The sequence below is a fragment of the Aotus nancymaae genome, unplaced genomic scaffold (assembly GCF_030222135.1).
Source record: "Aotus nancymaae isolate 86718 unplaced genomic scaffold, 86718_ANA_hifiasm-v0.15.2.pri h1tg000062l, whole genome shotgun sequence".
NCBI lineage: Eukaryota > Metazoa > Chordata > Mammalia > Primates > Aotidae > Aotus > Aotus nancymaae.
The window spans coordinates 9,554,217-9,571,647 of record NW_026988476.1 but is presented as its reverse complement, the minus strand read 5'-3'; the positions used below and the strand labels follow the sequence as shown (position 1 = coordinate 9,571,647).

Here is a 17,431-nt window from a genome sequence, read left to right as displayed (position 1 = left end):
ACGAGGTCAGGAGTTCAAGACCAGCCTGGCAAACAAGGTGAAACTCCGTCTCTACTAAAAACACAAAAATCAGTTGGGCATGGTGGCATGCTATCCGGGAGGCTGAGGCATAAGAATCATTTTAGCCTGGGAGGCAAAGGTGGCAGTGAGCCAAGATCGCACCACCGCACTCTAGCCTGAGCAACAGAGTAAGACTATCTCAACAATAACAAAAAAAAAACCTACCTACCTTATAACAAAGTCAAAACCAAACACAGACTAATCCTCTGAACTAAGGCCCAGCTTCCGAACATCTCAACCTGTTATTAAAGTAATCTGACCTCCCAACAAAGAAAAGCCTACGACCAGATGGCTTCACAGTTAAATTTTACCAAACTTTCAGAGTAGAATTATTACCAATACTTCTTAAACTCTTCCAAGAAAAACAACAGGAGGGAATATTTCCTAACACATTTTATGAGTCCAAAATCACCTTGATACCTAAGCCAGACCAAGACACCACAATAAATAAATAAACAAACAAACAAGGCCTGGCGCAGTGGCTCACACCTGTAATCCCAGCACTTTGGGAGGCCAAGGCAGGCATCACATAGTCAGGAGATTGAGACCATCCTGGTCCACATGGTGAAACCCCGTCTCTACTAAAATACAAAAAAGAAAAAGCCAGGCATGGTGACACGCACCTGTAGTCCCAGCTACTCAGGAGGCTGAGGCAGGGGAATCACTTGAACCCAGGAGGCGGAGGATGCCGTGAGCCAAAATTGTGCCACTGCACTACAGCCTGGGCGACAGAGCAAGACTCCATATCAAAAAACAAACAAAAAAAAAACCTACAGGTCAGTATCTCTGATGAACACTGATGTAAAAATCCTAAATAATCACCAAATTGAAATTAACAACACATCAAAAAGATTACGCACTGTGATTAAGTGGGGTTTCTCCCTGGCATGCAAAGCTGGTTTAATCTATACAAATCAATTAATGTGATACATCACATTCACAGACTGAAAGACAAAAACCACATCATCATACCAACTGACACAGAAAAAACATTCAACAAAGTTCAACATCCATTTTTTTTTTTTAATTTTGAGAGATAGCATCTCCCTGTGTTGCCCAGGCTGGACTTGAATTCCTGGGCTCAAGCAATCCTCCCACCTCAGGCTCCCAGGAAGGTGGGACTATAGGCACATACCCTCACGCCCAGACCAACAACGTTTCTTGATAAAAACTCTTAACAGTTTAAGTATAGAAATAAAGATCTGGCCAAGTGTCGCAGCTCACACCTATAATCCCAACACTTTGGGAAGCCCGAGGAGTTCGACTCCAGCCTGGACAACATGGCAAAACTCAATCTCTACCAAAAATACACAAATTAGCCAGGCTTGGTGGCACACACACACACCTGTAGTCCCAGCTACTCTAGGGAGGCTAAGGTGGGAGAATCACTTGAACCCAGGAGGTTGAGGCTCTAGTGAGCCATAAGCATACCACTGCACTCCATCCTGGGCAACAAAGTGAGACTCTGTCTCAAAAAAATAAAAAATAAATAAAATTTTAAAAATAATGAAAAAAAATTAAAAAAAAGAAATAAAGTTCCTCAACATAACAAAGATCATTTATGAAAAACCTACAGCAAATATCATCATCAGTGAGGAGAAACTGAAACCTTTTCCACTAAGATCTGGTACAAAGCAAGGATATCCACAATCACCACTTCTATTCAAAACAGTACTGGAAGGGCTGGGTGTGATGGCTCACACCTATAATCCCAGCACTCTGGAAGGCAGAGATGAGCAGATCACTTGAGCCCAGGAGTTCAAGACCAGCCTGGGCAACATGGCCAGACCCCATCTTTACAAAAAAACACAAAAAAATTAACAGGGTGTGGTGACGCATGCTACTTGGGAGTCTGAGATGGGAGAAACACCTGAACTCGGGAGGTTGTGGCTGCAGTGAGCCATGACCATGCCACTGCACTCTGGCCTGGGCAATAGACTGAGACCTTGTCTCAAAAATCAAAAACAAAATAGTACTAGAAGTACTATCAAGAGCAATTAGACAAGAAAAAGAAATAAAAGGCCTCGCAAGATGGCTTGTGCCTGTAATCCCAGCACTTTGGGAGGCCAAGGTGGGCAGATCACTTGAGGTCAGGGGTTCGACACCAGCCTGTCCAACATGGTGAAACCCTGTCTCTACCAAAAAATACAAAAAAAAAAAATTAGCCAGGCATGGTGTTTAATTTGTTACAGCAGCAAAAGGAAATTAATGTCCTTACCAACCAAAACTGGCTACCTTGGCTGGGCACAGTGGCTCACGCCTGTAATCCCAGCACTTTGGGAGGCCAAGTCAGGCAGATCACAAGGTCAGGAGTAAAATTAACAAGGTAAAATTAGCCGTGTGTGGTGGCATGTGCCTACAGTCCCAGCTACTCAGGAGGCTGAGGCAGGAAGATCACTTGAACTGGGAGGTAGAGGTTGCAGTCAGCCAAGATCGCATCACTGCACTCTAGCCTGGGTGACAAAGTGAGATTCCGTCTCAAAAGAAAAAAAAATGAAATTGAATTCTTACTTTATATAATACATAGAAATCGACTCAAAATGGATAAAAGACCTAAACATAAGACCTGAAACCTCAAAACTCCTAGAAGAAAACATAACAAAAAAAGTTCCTTGACACTGGCCTTGGTAATAATTTACTGAATATCGCATCAAAAACTTAGGCTACAAAAGCAAAAAATAAGTGAATAGGACTATGTCAAACTAAAAAGCTTCTAGACAGCAAAACAAACAATTAACAAAATGAAAGTTCCTTTGAGCTGAAGCTGCAAGGCAAAAAAATTAAAATATACATAACGAAAGTAAAAAGGCAACCTACAGATTGAGAAAAAAACATATCAGATAAGGGGTTAATACTCAATATTTTGAAAGACCTCATACAACTCAACAGCATGAAAACATATAACCTGATTAAAAAACAGGCAAAGGACTTGAATAGATATTTCTCTGAAGACGACATGAAAATGGCCAACAGGTATACGAAATGGTGTTCAACATCACCAATCATCAGGGAAATGCAAATCAAAAACACAATGAGATACTTCCTCATATCTGTTAGAATAGCTATTATCAAAAAGACAAGAGAGATAACAAGTACTTGTGAGGGTGTGGAGAAAGGGGAACCCTTATACAACAAACCTCCATGATGTAAGTTTACCTATGTAACAAATCTGCACTTCTACCCCTGAACTTAAAATAAAAGTTAAAAAAAAAAGGGAACCCTTTTTCTAGACAAGAAAAGAGAAAGACATAGAGCAGGTCCTTTGAATAACACAGTTTTCTTCAATATTGTTTCATTATAACACTGATTAAAAAAAAACTGGATTCAGTATACACTGTTTCACTTAAAGTCAATTTTCAAGAACCTATCAAGGACTTTAAGGGCTTACTGTACACTACTGGCAGGGAATGTAGATCAATGCAGTCATTACAGAAAACAGTATGGAGATTCCTAAAGAAATTTAAAATAGAGCTACTATATCCAGCAAACCTTCTTCCAGATATTTATCCAAAAGAAACAAAATTGGCACCTTGTACAGACAGCTGCACATCCATGTTCACTGCAGCATTACCTGCAGTAGCCAGTATGCAGACAACCTAGGTATCCATCAACGAACAAATGAATAAAGAAACTGTGGTATATATTTAAAATGGAATATTATTCAGCCATAAAAAAGGTGGAGATCCTGCCACTTGCTACAACACAGATGGACCTAGAAAACATTTTGCTAAGTAAAATAAGCCAGATATAGAAAGAAAAATATTGCATGACCTCGCTTACATTTAGAAGTTTTGTAAAGGTCAAATATACAGAGAGAATAAAACAGTGGTTAGCAGTGTTGGGTGGGAGGGAGGAAACAGAGACATGCAGGTCAAAAACTACAAAGTAGACAATATGGCCCAGAATGTTGGCTCACACCTGTAATCCCAACACTTTGGGAGACTGAGGCAAGAGGATCACCTGAGGCCAGGAGTTTGAGACCATCCTGGGGAACATAGGGAGACCTCATCTCTACAAAAAATTCAAATATCAGGCAAGCATGTATCATGTGCCTATACCTGCAGCTACTTGGGAATCTGAGGTGGGAGGATTACTTGAGCCCAGGAAATAGAGACTGCAGTGAGTCAAGATCACACCACTGCACCCCAGCCTGGGTAACATAATGAGACCCTGTCTCAAAAAGAGAAAATATGTGGGATGAACAAGTTAAAAGATCTCTTGTACAACATGAGTTCTATAGTTAATAACAGTGTATTATATTCAGGATTTTTGTTAAATGAGTACATTACAGCTGTCCTTAGTGGGGTGGGTGGGCAGAGAACGGGTAACTATGAGCGATAAAGGATATGTTAATTTGTTTCACTGTAGTAACCGTTTTACTATATATGTATCTTACCATGTTTATACCTTAAATATACACAATAAAACTTATTTTACAAAAAAGAAACTAAAATAAAGTTATCTGAAATTCCTCATGTTCCTAGCCTAGCTGCCTATGAAAATCAATAGTAAATCTTCACTGAAGAGAGATGACAGCAACTACAGCTTCAAAATTATCTCTACAATTTTTATTATACTATCACTGACACTCAATATAAAATAACCTGGCATTCAAGAGCACAAGACTTGACTAAAAAACAAGAAAAAAAATGAGCACCAAAAAGAGACTACTGGATAATGCAGTAGTAATTAAAAATGGAGTTCTTAGTCAGACATTAAAATAAGAAAGCATATGCAGGTGTCTGAAAATCAGAAAATAAAAATAATAAATAAATAAAATAAGAGAGCATAGGTCGGGTGTGGTGGCTCACACTTATAATCCTAGCACTTTGGAAGGCCGCGGCGGGCAGAATGCCTGAACTCAGGAGTTCAAGACCAGTCTGCGCAACACAGCGAAACCCCATCTCTACTAAAATACAAAAAACTAGCCAGGCGTGGCAGTGTGCGCCTATAGTCCCCGCTACTCGGGAGGCTGAGGCAGAAGAACTGCTTAAACCCAGAAGGCGAAGGCTGCAGTGAGCTGAGATCACACTACTGCACTCCAGCCTAGGCAACAGAGTGATACTCCATCTCAAAAAAAAAAAAAAAAAACACAAAAATAAGAGAGTATAATGTATAAAAGAAATTTAAAAATAGTATTGTACCAGAGAAAAAGAATTACAAAAATAGCCAGAATAAAACCGCAGAACTGAAAAAGGCAAGAGATGAAAGTAAGATCTCAATGGATGGTTTAATAGACATAAATGAAAACAACTGGCAACATGGAAGCTAGATAAGAAGAATATATCAAGACTGAAGTGTGGGCAAACAAAAACATGGAAACCCCAGAAAAGAACATCAGAGACAGATGAGATATAATAAAAAGTTAAAATACACATTTTTATAGTCCCAGAAAAAAAGAAGAAAAAAGGGCAAAAACAATATGTGGGAACAATCAGGAGTATTTCAAAACTAATAAAAGGCAAAACACAGTGGCTCACAGCTGTAATCTCAGCACTTCGGGAAGCCAGGGCGGGAGGATTGCTTGAACCCAGGAGTTCGAGACCAGCCTGGGCAACATGGCAAAACCCCATGTCCACAAAAATTTTTTTTAAATTAGCTGGGCATGGTGGCTGGCGCATGCCTGTATCCCAGCTACTCAGGAGGCTGAGGTGCGAGGATCACCTCAGCCCAGGAAGTGGAGGCTGAAGTGAGCCAAGATCATACCACTGCACGGCAGCCTGGGCAACAGAGTAAGACCCTGTATCAAAAAAAAAAACAACTAATAAAAGACATTAAGCCACAGATTTTAGAAGTATCATAAATCCCAAAAAAGATAAATAGAAAAACACCACACCTAGACAAATCATAGTAACACTGTTGAAAGCCAAAAACAAAGAAAAAAATGATAATAGCCAGAAGGTTTCTTATCTTATACAGTTAAACTATACCAATACTGCTTACTGAAAAGAAAATACGTGCCCACAAAAAAAACTTGAAGAATGCTCCTAGTAACTTTATTCATAATAGCCAAGAACTATAAATTAACCATACCAGACACCAAGACTTGTTATAAAACTACACAACATAAAAAAGCATGTTATTGGCAAAAAACAAACAAGAAAAAGGCCAACAAAATACAAGATTTAACAGAAACGGACTCATATATATTCAGTGACTTAAGATTACACTATAGAACAACAGAGAAAAGATGGTCCCTCCAATAAATGGCATTGGTTAACTCGATACACACAGGTAAAAAACTGAATCTTACACACACATACACCCTCAACTGCACCATCAGCTATGATTTCAGATGGATCAAAGACTATTACAGACTGAACTGTGTCCCCACAAATTTATATGTTGAAACTCCAACCCCCAGTACCTCAGAATGTGACTCTATTTGGACACAAGGCCTTTGGAGGTGGTCAAAATAAGTTAACATTGTTAGGGTGGACCCTAATCCAATCTGACTGGTGTCTTTATGAGAAGAGAACATTCGGATACACAAACAGACACCAGAAATGTGCACATGAAGAGGATGTGTCTGTGTGCTCGACCTCATCAGTCAGGAAAATGCAAAGGGAAAGCATAAGGAGATACCACCGTACACCTACTACAATGATTAAAATTAGTAAGACTGGTTAAGTGTTGAATATGAAAAGCAAGAGAACTCTCATAGTCTGCAACAAAGCATTCATAATCTTAAATATACACAAAAGCACCTACAGTGAGAAGTATAAAGTTCTCTGACTCTAAGATGAATATTATTTTCAAAAATATCTTACCTCTTTTTGAACAAGGCTAAATTTTTCAAGTAGTTTACATTTTTCTTCAATTAGTCCAGAAAGCATTACAGCAAGCTTTTTCTCTCTTCCTAAAAAAGTCAAGCCAATATTATCATGAGTAAATTATTATAAGATTTTACATCACAACAATGAGATTTAAAGCAGAAAAAAGAACTTACCCACATATAGCCGACTCCTAACCTGAAACAAATTTTTCACAAAAATTATATTAAAACAAATACACACTCAAATCAATTTTTTAACATCTACTACCAACTTAAAAATATGAGTTTCTTATTGCCTTAGTATAAATACAAGTAAACCGAAGGTATTCTATTTCCAATGAGAAAATAAATGCTACTTTTTTTTTGAGAAAGAGTCTTGCTCTGTCTCCCAAGCTGAAGTGCAATGGCACAATCTCAGCTCACTGCAACCTCACCTCTGTCTTTGGGTTCAAGCGATTCTCTTGCCTCAGCCTCCCAAGGAGCTGGAATCACAGGCACTCTCCACCATGCCTGGCTAATTTTTGTATTTTTAGTAGAGACAGGGTTTCACCATGTTGGTCAAGCTGGTCTAGTACTCCTGACCTCAGCTAATCTACCCACCTGGGCTTCCCAAAGTGCTGGGATTACAGGCATGAGCCACCTCGCCAGGCCTAAATACTACTTATTAAAGGCTCCCTATTAAAGATTCACATTGTGAATTAGCATATTAAAAGCTCTGAAATAACTTTACTCTAAAGATACTTGTTTAATTTCTTTGATCCTAAAAAAATAATTTCAAGAAGACCCCTAGGCCTGGCACGGTGGCTCACGCCTGTAATCCCAACACTTTGGGAGGCCGAGGTGGGTGGATCACGAGGTCAGGAGATTGAGACCATCCTGGCTAACACAGTGAAACCCCGTCTCTACTAACAAAACACAAAAAATTAGCCATGAGTGGTGGCACATGCCAGTAGTCCCAGCTACTCAGGAGGCTGAGGCAGAAGAATCGCTTGAACCCGAGAGGCAGAGGTTGCAGTGAGTCAAGATAACGCTACTGCACTCAAGCCTGTGCGACTGAGCAAGACTCCATCTCAAAATTAAAAAAAAAGCAGCAGCAGCCCCTATTATCATATTCCCTGATGCTAATAACCAAAATAAAACAGCAGAATAAAAGAGAAATGTTACATAGGGTCATAGACCTGAACTGACTAAAGAAACAGTAAACTAAACTTTTTTATTCCTTAACCTCTCTCAAATAATGAAGCAGGGGGGAATTCATTTGTAAAAGGATCAGTCTTAGGGCCAAGGTAACAAACAAGTAGAAAAGAAATGAGGACTTCAATCATCTACAGAATATGAATAGAGATAAAATTAAATGGGAAACCTTTAAAAAACAAGATACTCTACAATGATTATAGATGAAGAATGGATAAGTGAACTGATTTCAGTTTCTCATATTGAGGAACTCTCTCAAAAGGTACAGAAAACCATAAAAAAATTGAATAATAGAAGTTAAGAGATATGGAAGTCAGACATAGAAGGGCCAACATCTGAAAAATAGCAGTCCCAAAAATGCATGAAAATTTTCCCAAAATTAGGTCAGGCGTGGTGTCTAATGCCTATAATCCCAGTACTTTGGGAGACCGAGGCGGACAGATCACTTGAGGCCAGGAGTTCTGAGTAACACAATGAAACCCCATCTCTACAAAAAAAACACAAAAATTAGCCAGGCATGGTGGTGCAGGCCTGTAATCCCAGCTACTCAGGAGTCTGAGGCATGAGAATCACTTGAGCCCAGGAAGTAGAGGTTGCAGTGAGCTCAGATCATGCCACTGCACTCCAGCCTGGGTGACAGGAGTGAAACCCTGTATCAAAAATAAATAAAATTTTCCAGAATTAAAACAGATGAAGCTGGGCACAGTGACATGGGTCTGTGTAGTCCCAACTACTCAGGAGGCCAAACAGGATTGCTTAAGGCCAGGAGTTTGAGGCTGTAGTACACTGTGATTACATCTGTGAATAGCAACTGCACTGCAGCCTAGGCAACACAGTGAGACCCCATATCTTTAAAAATATATATATATGAAAGATCTTATATTAAAAGATTCAAGTCGAGCATGGTGGCTCACACCTGTAATCCCAGCACTTCGGGAGGCTGAGGCAGGAAGATTGCTTGAGCCCAGGAGTTCGAGACCAGACTGGGCAACACGAGACCCTCATCTCTTTATTTTTGATACAGGGTCTCCCTCTGTCACCCAGGGTGGAGTGCAGTGTCGCAATCACAGCTCACTGCAGCCTTGACTTCCCAGACTCAAGCAATCCTCCCACCTCAGCCGCCTGAGTAGCTGGGACCACAGACAGGTATTCCCAAGTCCAGCTAATTTTTGTATTTTTTGCAGTGATGGGGGTCTCACCATGTTGCCCTGGCTGGTCACAAACTCCTAAGCTGAAGCAATCTGTCTGCCTCGGCCTTCCAAAGTGCTGGGATTAGAGGTGAGAGCCATGACACTGGGCCTGACTCTCATTGCCGACCCTCATCTCTTAAAAAAACAAACAAAAAAAAACCTCTGAATCCCTACATAGTTCCTAACTTGTTTCCTTAAAATAACAAATATGTTTCTCATATTATTTGTTCAGTTCAGTGACAGAATGAACATTCTCTTAGTACAACACTGGTTACTTACCGATCTAAAACTTCTCCACAAAAAAAAGAGAATAGCACAAAATCCAACAACAGCTGCACATATCACCAATTCCCATGGAAAACCATAAGGATTAGAATCTGGTCTCATACCTTCAGGCAGTGCTGCCACAACCTTCAAGATAAAGAAAAGTAAATCCTTAAAAACGCACTTTTGATAAAAATATTGATTACAAACATAGGTACAACTTTATGTGGTTAACATAAAATGGGCTGCCAGACTAACACCAAACAGAAGGTATCAGAGTACATTTTTCTGGCAACTTTCAATCACTATCACCAGGTAAAGAACAGCAGTATGGTGAAATGCAATTAACTTCAAACTGGAGTTCTACAGAGGTGCCTCAGAACTTCTGAGGATGAGAATAAGAGAAGGCCAAAGAAAGAAGCTGAGTGACCTGGGGTTCAGGTACTCTTAACCTGATTTCAACTAGTTTAGGTTTATGTGTAGAGTATAATCAGTTCCCCAATATACAATTTCCCTAAAGGAAAAAAAAAATCAAATTGCAGCTTTAAAAATAAAAAGTTTAATTCAAAGCTGGCCTGGGCAACAAAATAAGACATGTCTCAAAAACTAAAAAAAAAAGTTTTGAACACCACTGATAGAGCTTTGGGTTTGGAGTTTGAATCTCTCCACCCTACCTCTGTAGGTCCCTTTTCTTACGTGTAATGAGAATAATGCTGTTTGAACATGCCAGATAGGTGCTCAATAAAGGGTAATTATTTCTATTATCTCCTCTAAAGACCCTGATCTTCTGACCATGGCCTTTCCACATTACTTCTCCCACAGCAGACTGTCAGCACAACACAGCCTAAGGCTTTTCCTGTTGCTTCTATATTTCACCCTTCTCTGAGTTAGCTCATTACTCGTTCTTACCCAATGGGGTTATTCTGCTCTTCCTTACCAGGCCCAAGATATTACTCGATCAAAAAGAAAAGGAGAAAGGTAAGAGGAAAAAAGAAAAATGCCATTGTAACAACAATCTGAAGTATGATCAGATTTGATTCTTTTCAGGCTTTAACCCAAAACCTCTACAGCAAATCTGCCTTGTAGGCCCTTTCTGCCTATAAGAACAGTCTTTAATAGTTATTTTCCTCTTCAAAATCTTTTATAACTCCAATCCAAATATGTACTCCTTCCAAGTTGCTATCTATATTTCATTAACCTGTACCAAACAAACATGATTATACTTCTAAAAAATATCCCTTTACCCTGATCTCTGCTTCTGCCTCTCTACATTTCCCTAGGTACCAGTTCATAGAAATCTAATACAATTACAGGCAATTGATGATTTAAAAAAAAAAAAAGACACTTATTTTTGCCATTGGGGAAAAAAAGGCATTCAATACACAATACCAGGGAGAAAAGAAGTTCTCTTCACAGTTTACATATTTCCCAAGCATCTTACTTTCAGCTAATGTATTCAACACATAGATGCACACTACCTCAAAAATCGTGTAATCAATATGATTTATGGCACTATACTTTAAAAGGCAATTCCAAAAGCATCTCTTAGATCAAACGTGTTATTATCTGTAGTACAATAATATTTCTTAGATTTATCACTTTTTTATCAGCTCTTCTCTTCTAAAAGGACATGATAAATTCTAGTTTAAAGGCCGCGGCTAGGGCTGGGCACAGTGGCTCATGCCAGCACTTTGGGAGGCCAAAGTGGGCAGATCACATGAGGCCAGGAGTTCAAGACCAGCCTGGCCAACATGGCAAAACTCCGTCTCTATTAAAAATACAAAAATTAGCCAGGCATGGTAGTGGGCAGGGGTAGTTCCAGCTACTAGAAAGGCTGAGGCAGGAGAATCACTGGAACCCAGAAGACAGAGGTTGCAGATCATGCCACTGCACTCCAGCCTAGGTGACAGAGCAAGACTCCGTTCCAAAAAAAAAAAAAAGGATAAGGAAGTAATGGAAATTAAGGAATAATTTTTTTTTTAAATTTAAAAATCAAAAATAAAATAAAGCCTTGATTGAGCTGGTTAGATCTGGTAGACTGAGTAAAAGCAAAGAATCTGAGCCTTGGCCGGCCATGGTGGCTCAGTCCTGTAATCCCAGCACTTTGGGAGGCCAAGATGGGCAGATCACTTGAGGTCAGGAATTTGAGACCAGCCTGGCCAACATGGTGAAACCTCGTCTCTACTAAAAATACAAAAATTAGTTGGGAGTGATGGCGTGATCCTGTAATCCCAGCTACTCGGGAGGCTGAGACACAAGAATTGCTTGAACCCAGGAGGAGGCTACAGTAGCAAAGATTGCACCACTGCAATCCAGCCTGGGTGACAGAGCGAGACTCCAACATCAAAAAAAAAAAAATCTGAGTTCTAAAAGATTCACCTCAAATTCATTGCTCTGGTCTAAATTATTCTGGCTTTCTCAAGGAGATTTTTTACTCTCAGATTTTATCTAAAAATTTAAAAGCCAGACAAATACAACACAAGAAAAGAAAATCAAACACCAATATATCTTATGACTACAGATGCAAAAATCCTTGACAAAATATTAACAAAACAAATCCAGCAGCATATAAAAAGGATTATGTACCATGACGAAGTGGGATTTATCCCAGAAATGCAAGGTTGGTTTAACACACAAAAATGAATTAATGTTATAAACCATATTAGGAGAATGGAGAGGAAGAAAAACACATGATCATCTCAACAGACACAGAAAAAGCATTTGACTATATCTAGTACCCTTTCATAATCAAAACATTCAACAAAAATTAGCCAAGCATGGTGGCACATGCCTATAGTCCCAGCTACTCAGAAGTCCAAGGTGGGAGAATCACCTGAGCCCAGAAAGTCAAGACAGCAAGACAGAAGTGAACCATGATCATGCCATTGCACTCCAGCCTGGGCAACAGAGTGAGACCCTGTCCCAAACAAACAACAACAACAAAAAAAAAACCACACATACTCAATAAAGTACAATTTGAGGAAATTTCCTCAACTGACAAGGAACATCTATACAAAACCTACAATTAATATCATACTTAATGATGGGGGAAAAAAAAAGCTTTCCTCCTATGTTCAGGAACAACAATGTCCACTCTATTAACATTTATTCAACATCGTAATGGAGGTTCTAGCCAGAGGAATTAGGCAAAAAGAAAGAAATAAAAGACATCCAGACTGGAAAGGAAGAAGAAAAACTGTTTGAAGATGATGTAATGCTATTCTATATATATAGAAAATCCTAAAGAACCTATGGAAAAACTATCAGAGCTAATAACAAGCTCAGCAAAGTTGCAGAATACAAAATCAACATAGAAAAATCAGTTGAATTTCTATACAAAGAGCAACCTGAAAATGAAATAAAGAAAACATTTCTATTTACAATAGCATCAAAAAGAATATTACGAATACATTTAACAAAAAAAGTGCACGCTGAAAACTACAAAATACTGTGAAAAGAAACTAAGGAAGACCTAAATAAATGTAAAGCTACTCCATGTTCATGGGCTCGAAGACTTCTTTGTTTGTTTGAGACAGGGACTGACTCTGTCGCCCAGGCTGGAGTGCAGTGGTGCAATCTTGGCTCACTGCAGCCTTGCCCTCCCCAGGCTTAGGTGATCCTCCCACCTTAGCCTCCCAAGTCGCTGGGACTACAGGCACATCCCACTTGCCCAACTAATTTTTTTATTTCTTTTGGAGACAGCGTTTTGAGAGTGGCAGGAGACAGCCAAATGCCTAGACAGATAGGGGCAGGTCCCTAGTGAAACCCCAACTCCAAGCAGAAGAGAGTTTAAAGCTTGAAAGCCAAGCTACAAGTTAAATCCTTGGACCAAACTGAGAACTTGCCGTCCTGTTTGGTGTGTTTGGTGATCTCCACTCTTCACCTATTTTACATATACCTGCCCTTTCCTAATTAGTTTTCTACATTGTCATGCCCATCTTTGAGTGGTGTCTTTGCTTTAACGTTTTCTTTGCATACTCACAAACCAATCAGCATGCACTCACCATTCTTAGTCGATAAAAGACCCCAGACCCAGCCTCACAGGGAGACTTGCCTGCCTTCGGGTAGGGGAACCACCCTCTGCATTCCCTCTTTGCTGACAGCTTTCCTTTCGCCTAATAAATTCTATTCCACTCACTCTCCTGAGTCTGCATGCCTAATTCTTCTTGGTTGTGAGACAGGAACTCAGACCTAGCTGAGCTAAGGAGCAGAAAAACCACCAAGATGTCCGAGCTGGTCTCAAAATCCTGGGCTCAAGTGATCTTCTCACCTTGGCCTCCCAACATGCTGGGATTACAGGCATGAACCACTGTACCCAGCTTGAAAGACTTAATATTAAGACAGCAATACTCCCCATACTGACCTACAGATTCCATGCAACCCCTATCAAAATTCCAACTGCCTTTTCTGCAGAAATGGACAAAATGAATCCTAAATTCCTAAAACTGAATTACTAAAATTTGTATAGAAATGCAAGAAACTCCAAATAGCCAAAACAATATTGATAAAGAAAAACAATACTGATAAAAAGAATATCGAAGGACTCATATTTCCCTACTGTAACTTACTACAAAGCTACAATAATCAAGATGTTGTGTAAAAAAAAATTTTTTAAGACAACGTGGCAATGGCACAGGGATAGACACAGACCAATGAAATAGACATGAGAGTCTAGAAATAAATCCTTAAATTTATGGTCAATTATTTTCAACAGTATCAAGACAAATCAACAAAAAAAGAAGTCCTTTCAAACAAATCATACTGGAATAATCCAATAAATACCCATATGCCAAGGAATGAATCTAGACCCATTCTTCACAACATATATAAAAACAAAATCACTCAAAGTGGATCAAAGAACTAAGAGCTAAAACTCTTAGAAGGAAGCGTAACTGTAAATCTTTGTAACCTTGTCTTAAGCAACAGTTTCTTAGATATGACACCAAAAGCAAAAGCAACCAAAGGAAAAAAAGATACATTTGACTTAATCAAAATTTAGAACACTTATGCTTCTAAGAACACACCAAGAGAGTGAAAAGAAAATGCACAGAATGAGAGAAAATCTTTCTAAATCATTTATCTGATAAGCATCTACTATCTTAAATGTATAAAGAATGCTATGATTCAACAATAAAAAGACAAACAACTCATTTTTTAAATGAGCAAAAGGAAATGAACAGACATTTTTCCAAAGAAGATATAAATAATAAGCACATGCTCAACATCACTAGTTACTAGGAAAATACAAATCAAAACAATGATGAGGCCTGGTGTGGTGGCTCATATCTGTAATACCAGCACTTTGGGAGGCTGAGGCAGGAGGATCCCTTGAGGGCAGGAATTTAAGGCAGTAGTGGGCTATGATCATGCCACTACACTCCAGCCTGGGCAACAAAGCAAGATCCCATCTCTTAAAAAACAAAACAAACAACAACCAAAAAAAAAAAAAAAAACAGTAAGACAGGGCGCAGTGGCTCACGCCTGTAATCCCAGCACTTTAGGAGGCCAAGGCAGGTGAATTACAAGGCCAGGAGATTAAGACCATCCTGGCCAACATGGTGAAACCCCATCTCTACTAAAAATATAAAAATTAGCCAGGCGTGGTGGCACACGCCTATAGTCCCAGCTACTCTCGAGGATGAAGCAGGAGAATCACTTTAACTCAGGAGGCGGAGGCTGCAGTGAGCTAAGATCGCACCACTGCACTCCAGCCTGGGTGACAGAGCAAGATTCCATCTTAAAAAAAAAAAAGTGAAATACCACTCACTTGTACATTCACAAAGGTGACAATTAAAAACAAAAAAACAAAATCACAAGCGTTGGAAAAGATGTGGAAAACTAGAACCCTCATAAACTGCTGGTGGGGATGTGAAATGGTGTGACTGTGGAAAACTGGCAGTTCTCAGAAAGTTAAACATATGGTAAATATGACTCAGCAATTCCACCCCAGGTATTTACTCAGGACAAGTAAAAACATATATAAAAACTTGTACAGCAGCATTATTCATAATAGCCAAAAAGTATTAATCCAAATGTCCATCAACTATGACATAAATGTGATATTTCAGACACAGAACATTTTTTCAGACAAAAAAAGAAATGACAGGCCAGGTGAAGTGGCTCATGTCTGTAATCCCAGCATTTTGGAAGGCCAAGGTGGGCAGATCACTTGAGCCTAGAAGTTCGAGACCAGCCTGGACAACGTGGAGAAAAATACAAAAAATACAAAAAATTAGCCAGGCCTGGTGGCACGTGCCTGTGGTCCCACCTATTCAGGAGGTGAGGTGGCAGTATCACGTGAGAGGGGAGGTCAAGACTACAGTGAGCTGAAATCGCACCACTGCACTCCAGTCTGAGTAACAGGAGTGAGACCCTGCAATACCAGCTCTTTGGGAGGCTGAGGCAGTTATGATTATGTTTTCTTGTTATGTAAATTTTTTATTAAAAAAAAAAAGAAACAAAGGTGTTACACTGTACAGCATGCATAAGCCTTGAAAACATGCTAAGTAAAAGAAGCCAGACACAAAAGGGCCAGATATAGTATGACTATATGACACATGCAGAATAGACATGTTCATAGAGACAGAAAATATATTAGTGGTGTCAAGGGATGGGGTGAATTAGAACTGTTCATTAGTACAGAGTTTATTTTCTGGGGTGACAAAAACGTTGAGGAACTGTGCTGATAGTTGCATTAACATGGTGAATATACCAAAAAAACACTGAAACAGACATGATAAAAAAATAAATTTTATGCTCTGTGAATATATCTCAATACAAAATCATTTTTAAAACTAAAAAAAAAAAATTTTAAGCAGAACAATGTTGTGCCATCCTAGCCCCCAGGCCAGGGTAGTCGCATTTAGGAAAAGAAAAGAGAATTAAAAACTGTGCAGGTGAATTCACCAGACTAAACTGCAAAATCTGGCTGCATGTCTCCATGTCTCTGTAAATTGGCAGTCCTATAAAAACTAAATCTTGAGTACTGTTGTTTTTAGTGAAGAAAGGGAAATAATGTGCAATCTGAAATTATCTCCCAGCACAATATGCTTCTCTTCCTATACACCCTACCTCTATGAATGACAAGTTACCACAGCCAGAAATCTGGGAGTCATTCTAGATTCCTTCTTTGTCTCACCCTTCACATGCAATCAACAAAGTCAAATATATTTTAGCTTTCAGAGGCTATTTCCCCATGCAGTATCCTCTTTTCTAGTCCTACTACTGTCATCTCTCCCTTAATCCTTATTTCAAGTTTTGTTTCCCTAACATCTAATCTACATGCTACTATCAAAAAGAGCTTTTAAACCAAAATCTAACCAGTGAAAAGCCTTCAACAGCTCTCCAACACCTACAGCACTTGGAACCTACTCGCATCTCCAGCAAGCATCATTGCACATTACTCCCTAAGTCCACTTTATACTCCAAGTAATACAGTCCCTAGTTCCCTGCACACACTGTGCTGTTTCAGGCCTCCTCTGCTTAAGTTATTTGCTCAGCCTGGAAAGACTTTCCTAACCGCTCAAATAAATGTAATCTCTCCCACCCCTCAATTTCCCAAACATTTTGTGCGTATGCTTAGATAAGCACTTCATCAGTTTCTACTTTGTACTTTTTTTTTTTTTTATCTTCTCTCTCTTAACAGACAACATGATACGAGTGGCCAAAACTATGTCTTAGCCCATTTAGAATCTCCATAAAGATGCTCCTTACATATTAAACACATACATATATGTATGCACTAGACAAACTACGAACTCATAAACTAACACTATGGCAACAGTACTTTTAATTCACATAGGAAACATAATCATAACTGCCTCAATAATTATGTGGTCTTTTTAAAGATTTAATCCAGTTTTTAAAAACATAGCGACATAAATGCGCCCACACGTCAACAAAGACACCTAGAAAGAAACACTTAAGAGAAATCTCTACAATCTGATTA

At 39.2% G+C, this 17,431-nt stretch overlaps 1 protein-coding gene across 12 annotated transcripts in view; it reads right to left on the bottom strand.

The window, feature by feature from the left end:
* The window catches only part of MIA2 (MIA SH3 domain ER export factor 2), a 104,344-nt gene that overhangs the window by 59,064 nt on the left and 27,849 nt on the right, over nt 1-17,431 (bottom strand). For all 12 annotated transcript variants that reach the window (XR_010338567.1, XM_064365812.1, XM_064365814.1 and 9 more), the window contains 3 exons: nt 9,499-9,630; nt 7,010-7,031; nt 6,831-6,919 (listed from right to left, as the gene is read on the bottom strand). Coding sequence is in view for 11 of the 12 variants with exons in the window: in XM_064365812.1 (XP_064221882.1) it covers nt 6,831-6,919; nt 7,010-7,031; nt 9,499-9,630 (243 nt within the window). In the remaining variant the exon portion in view is untranslated. The remainder of the gene's footprint in view (nt 1-6,830; nt 6,920-7,009; nt 7,032-9,498; nt 9,631-17,431) is intronic.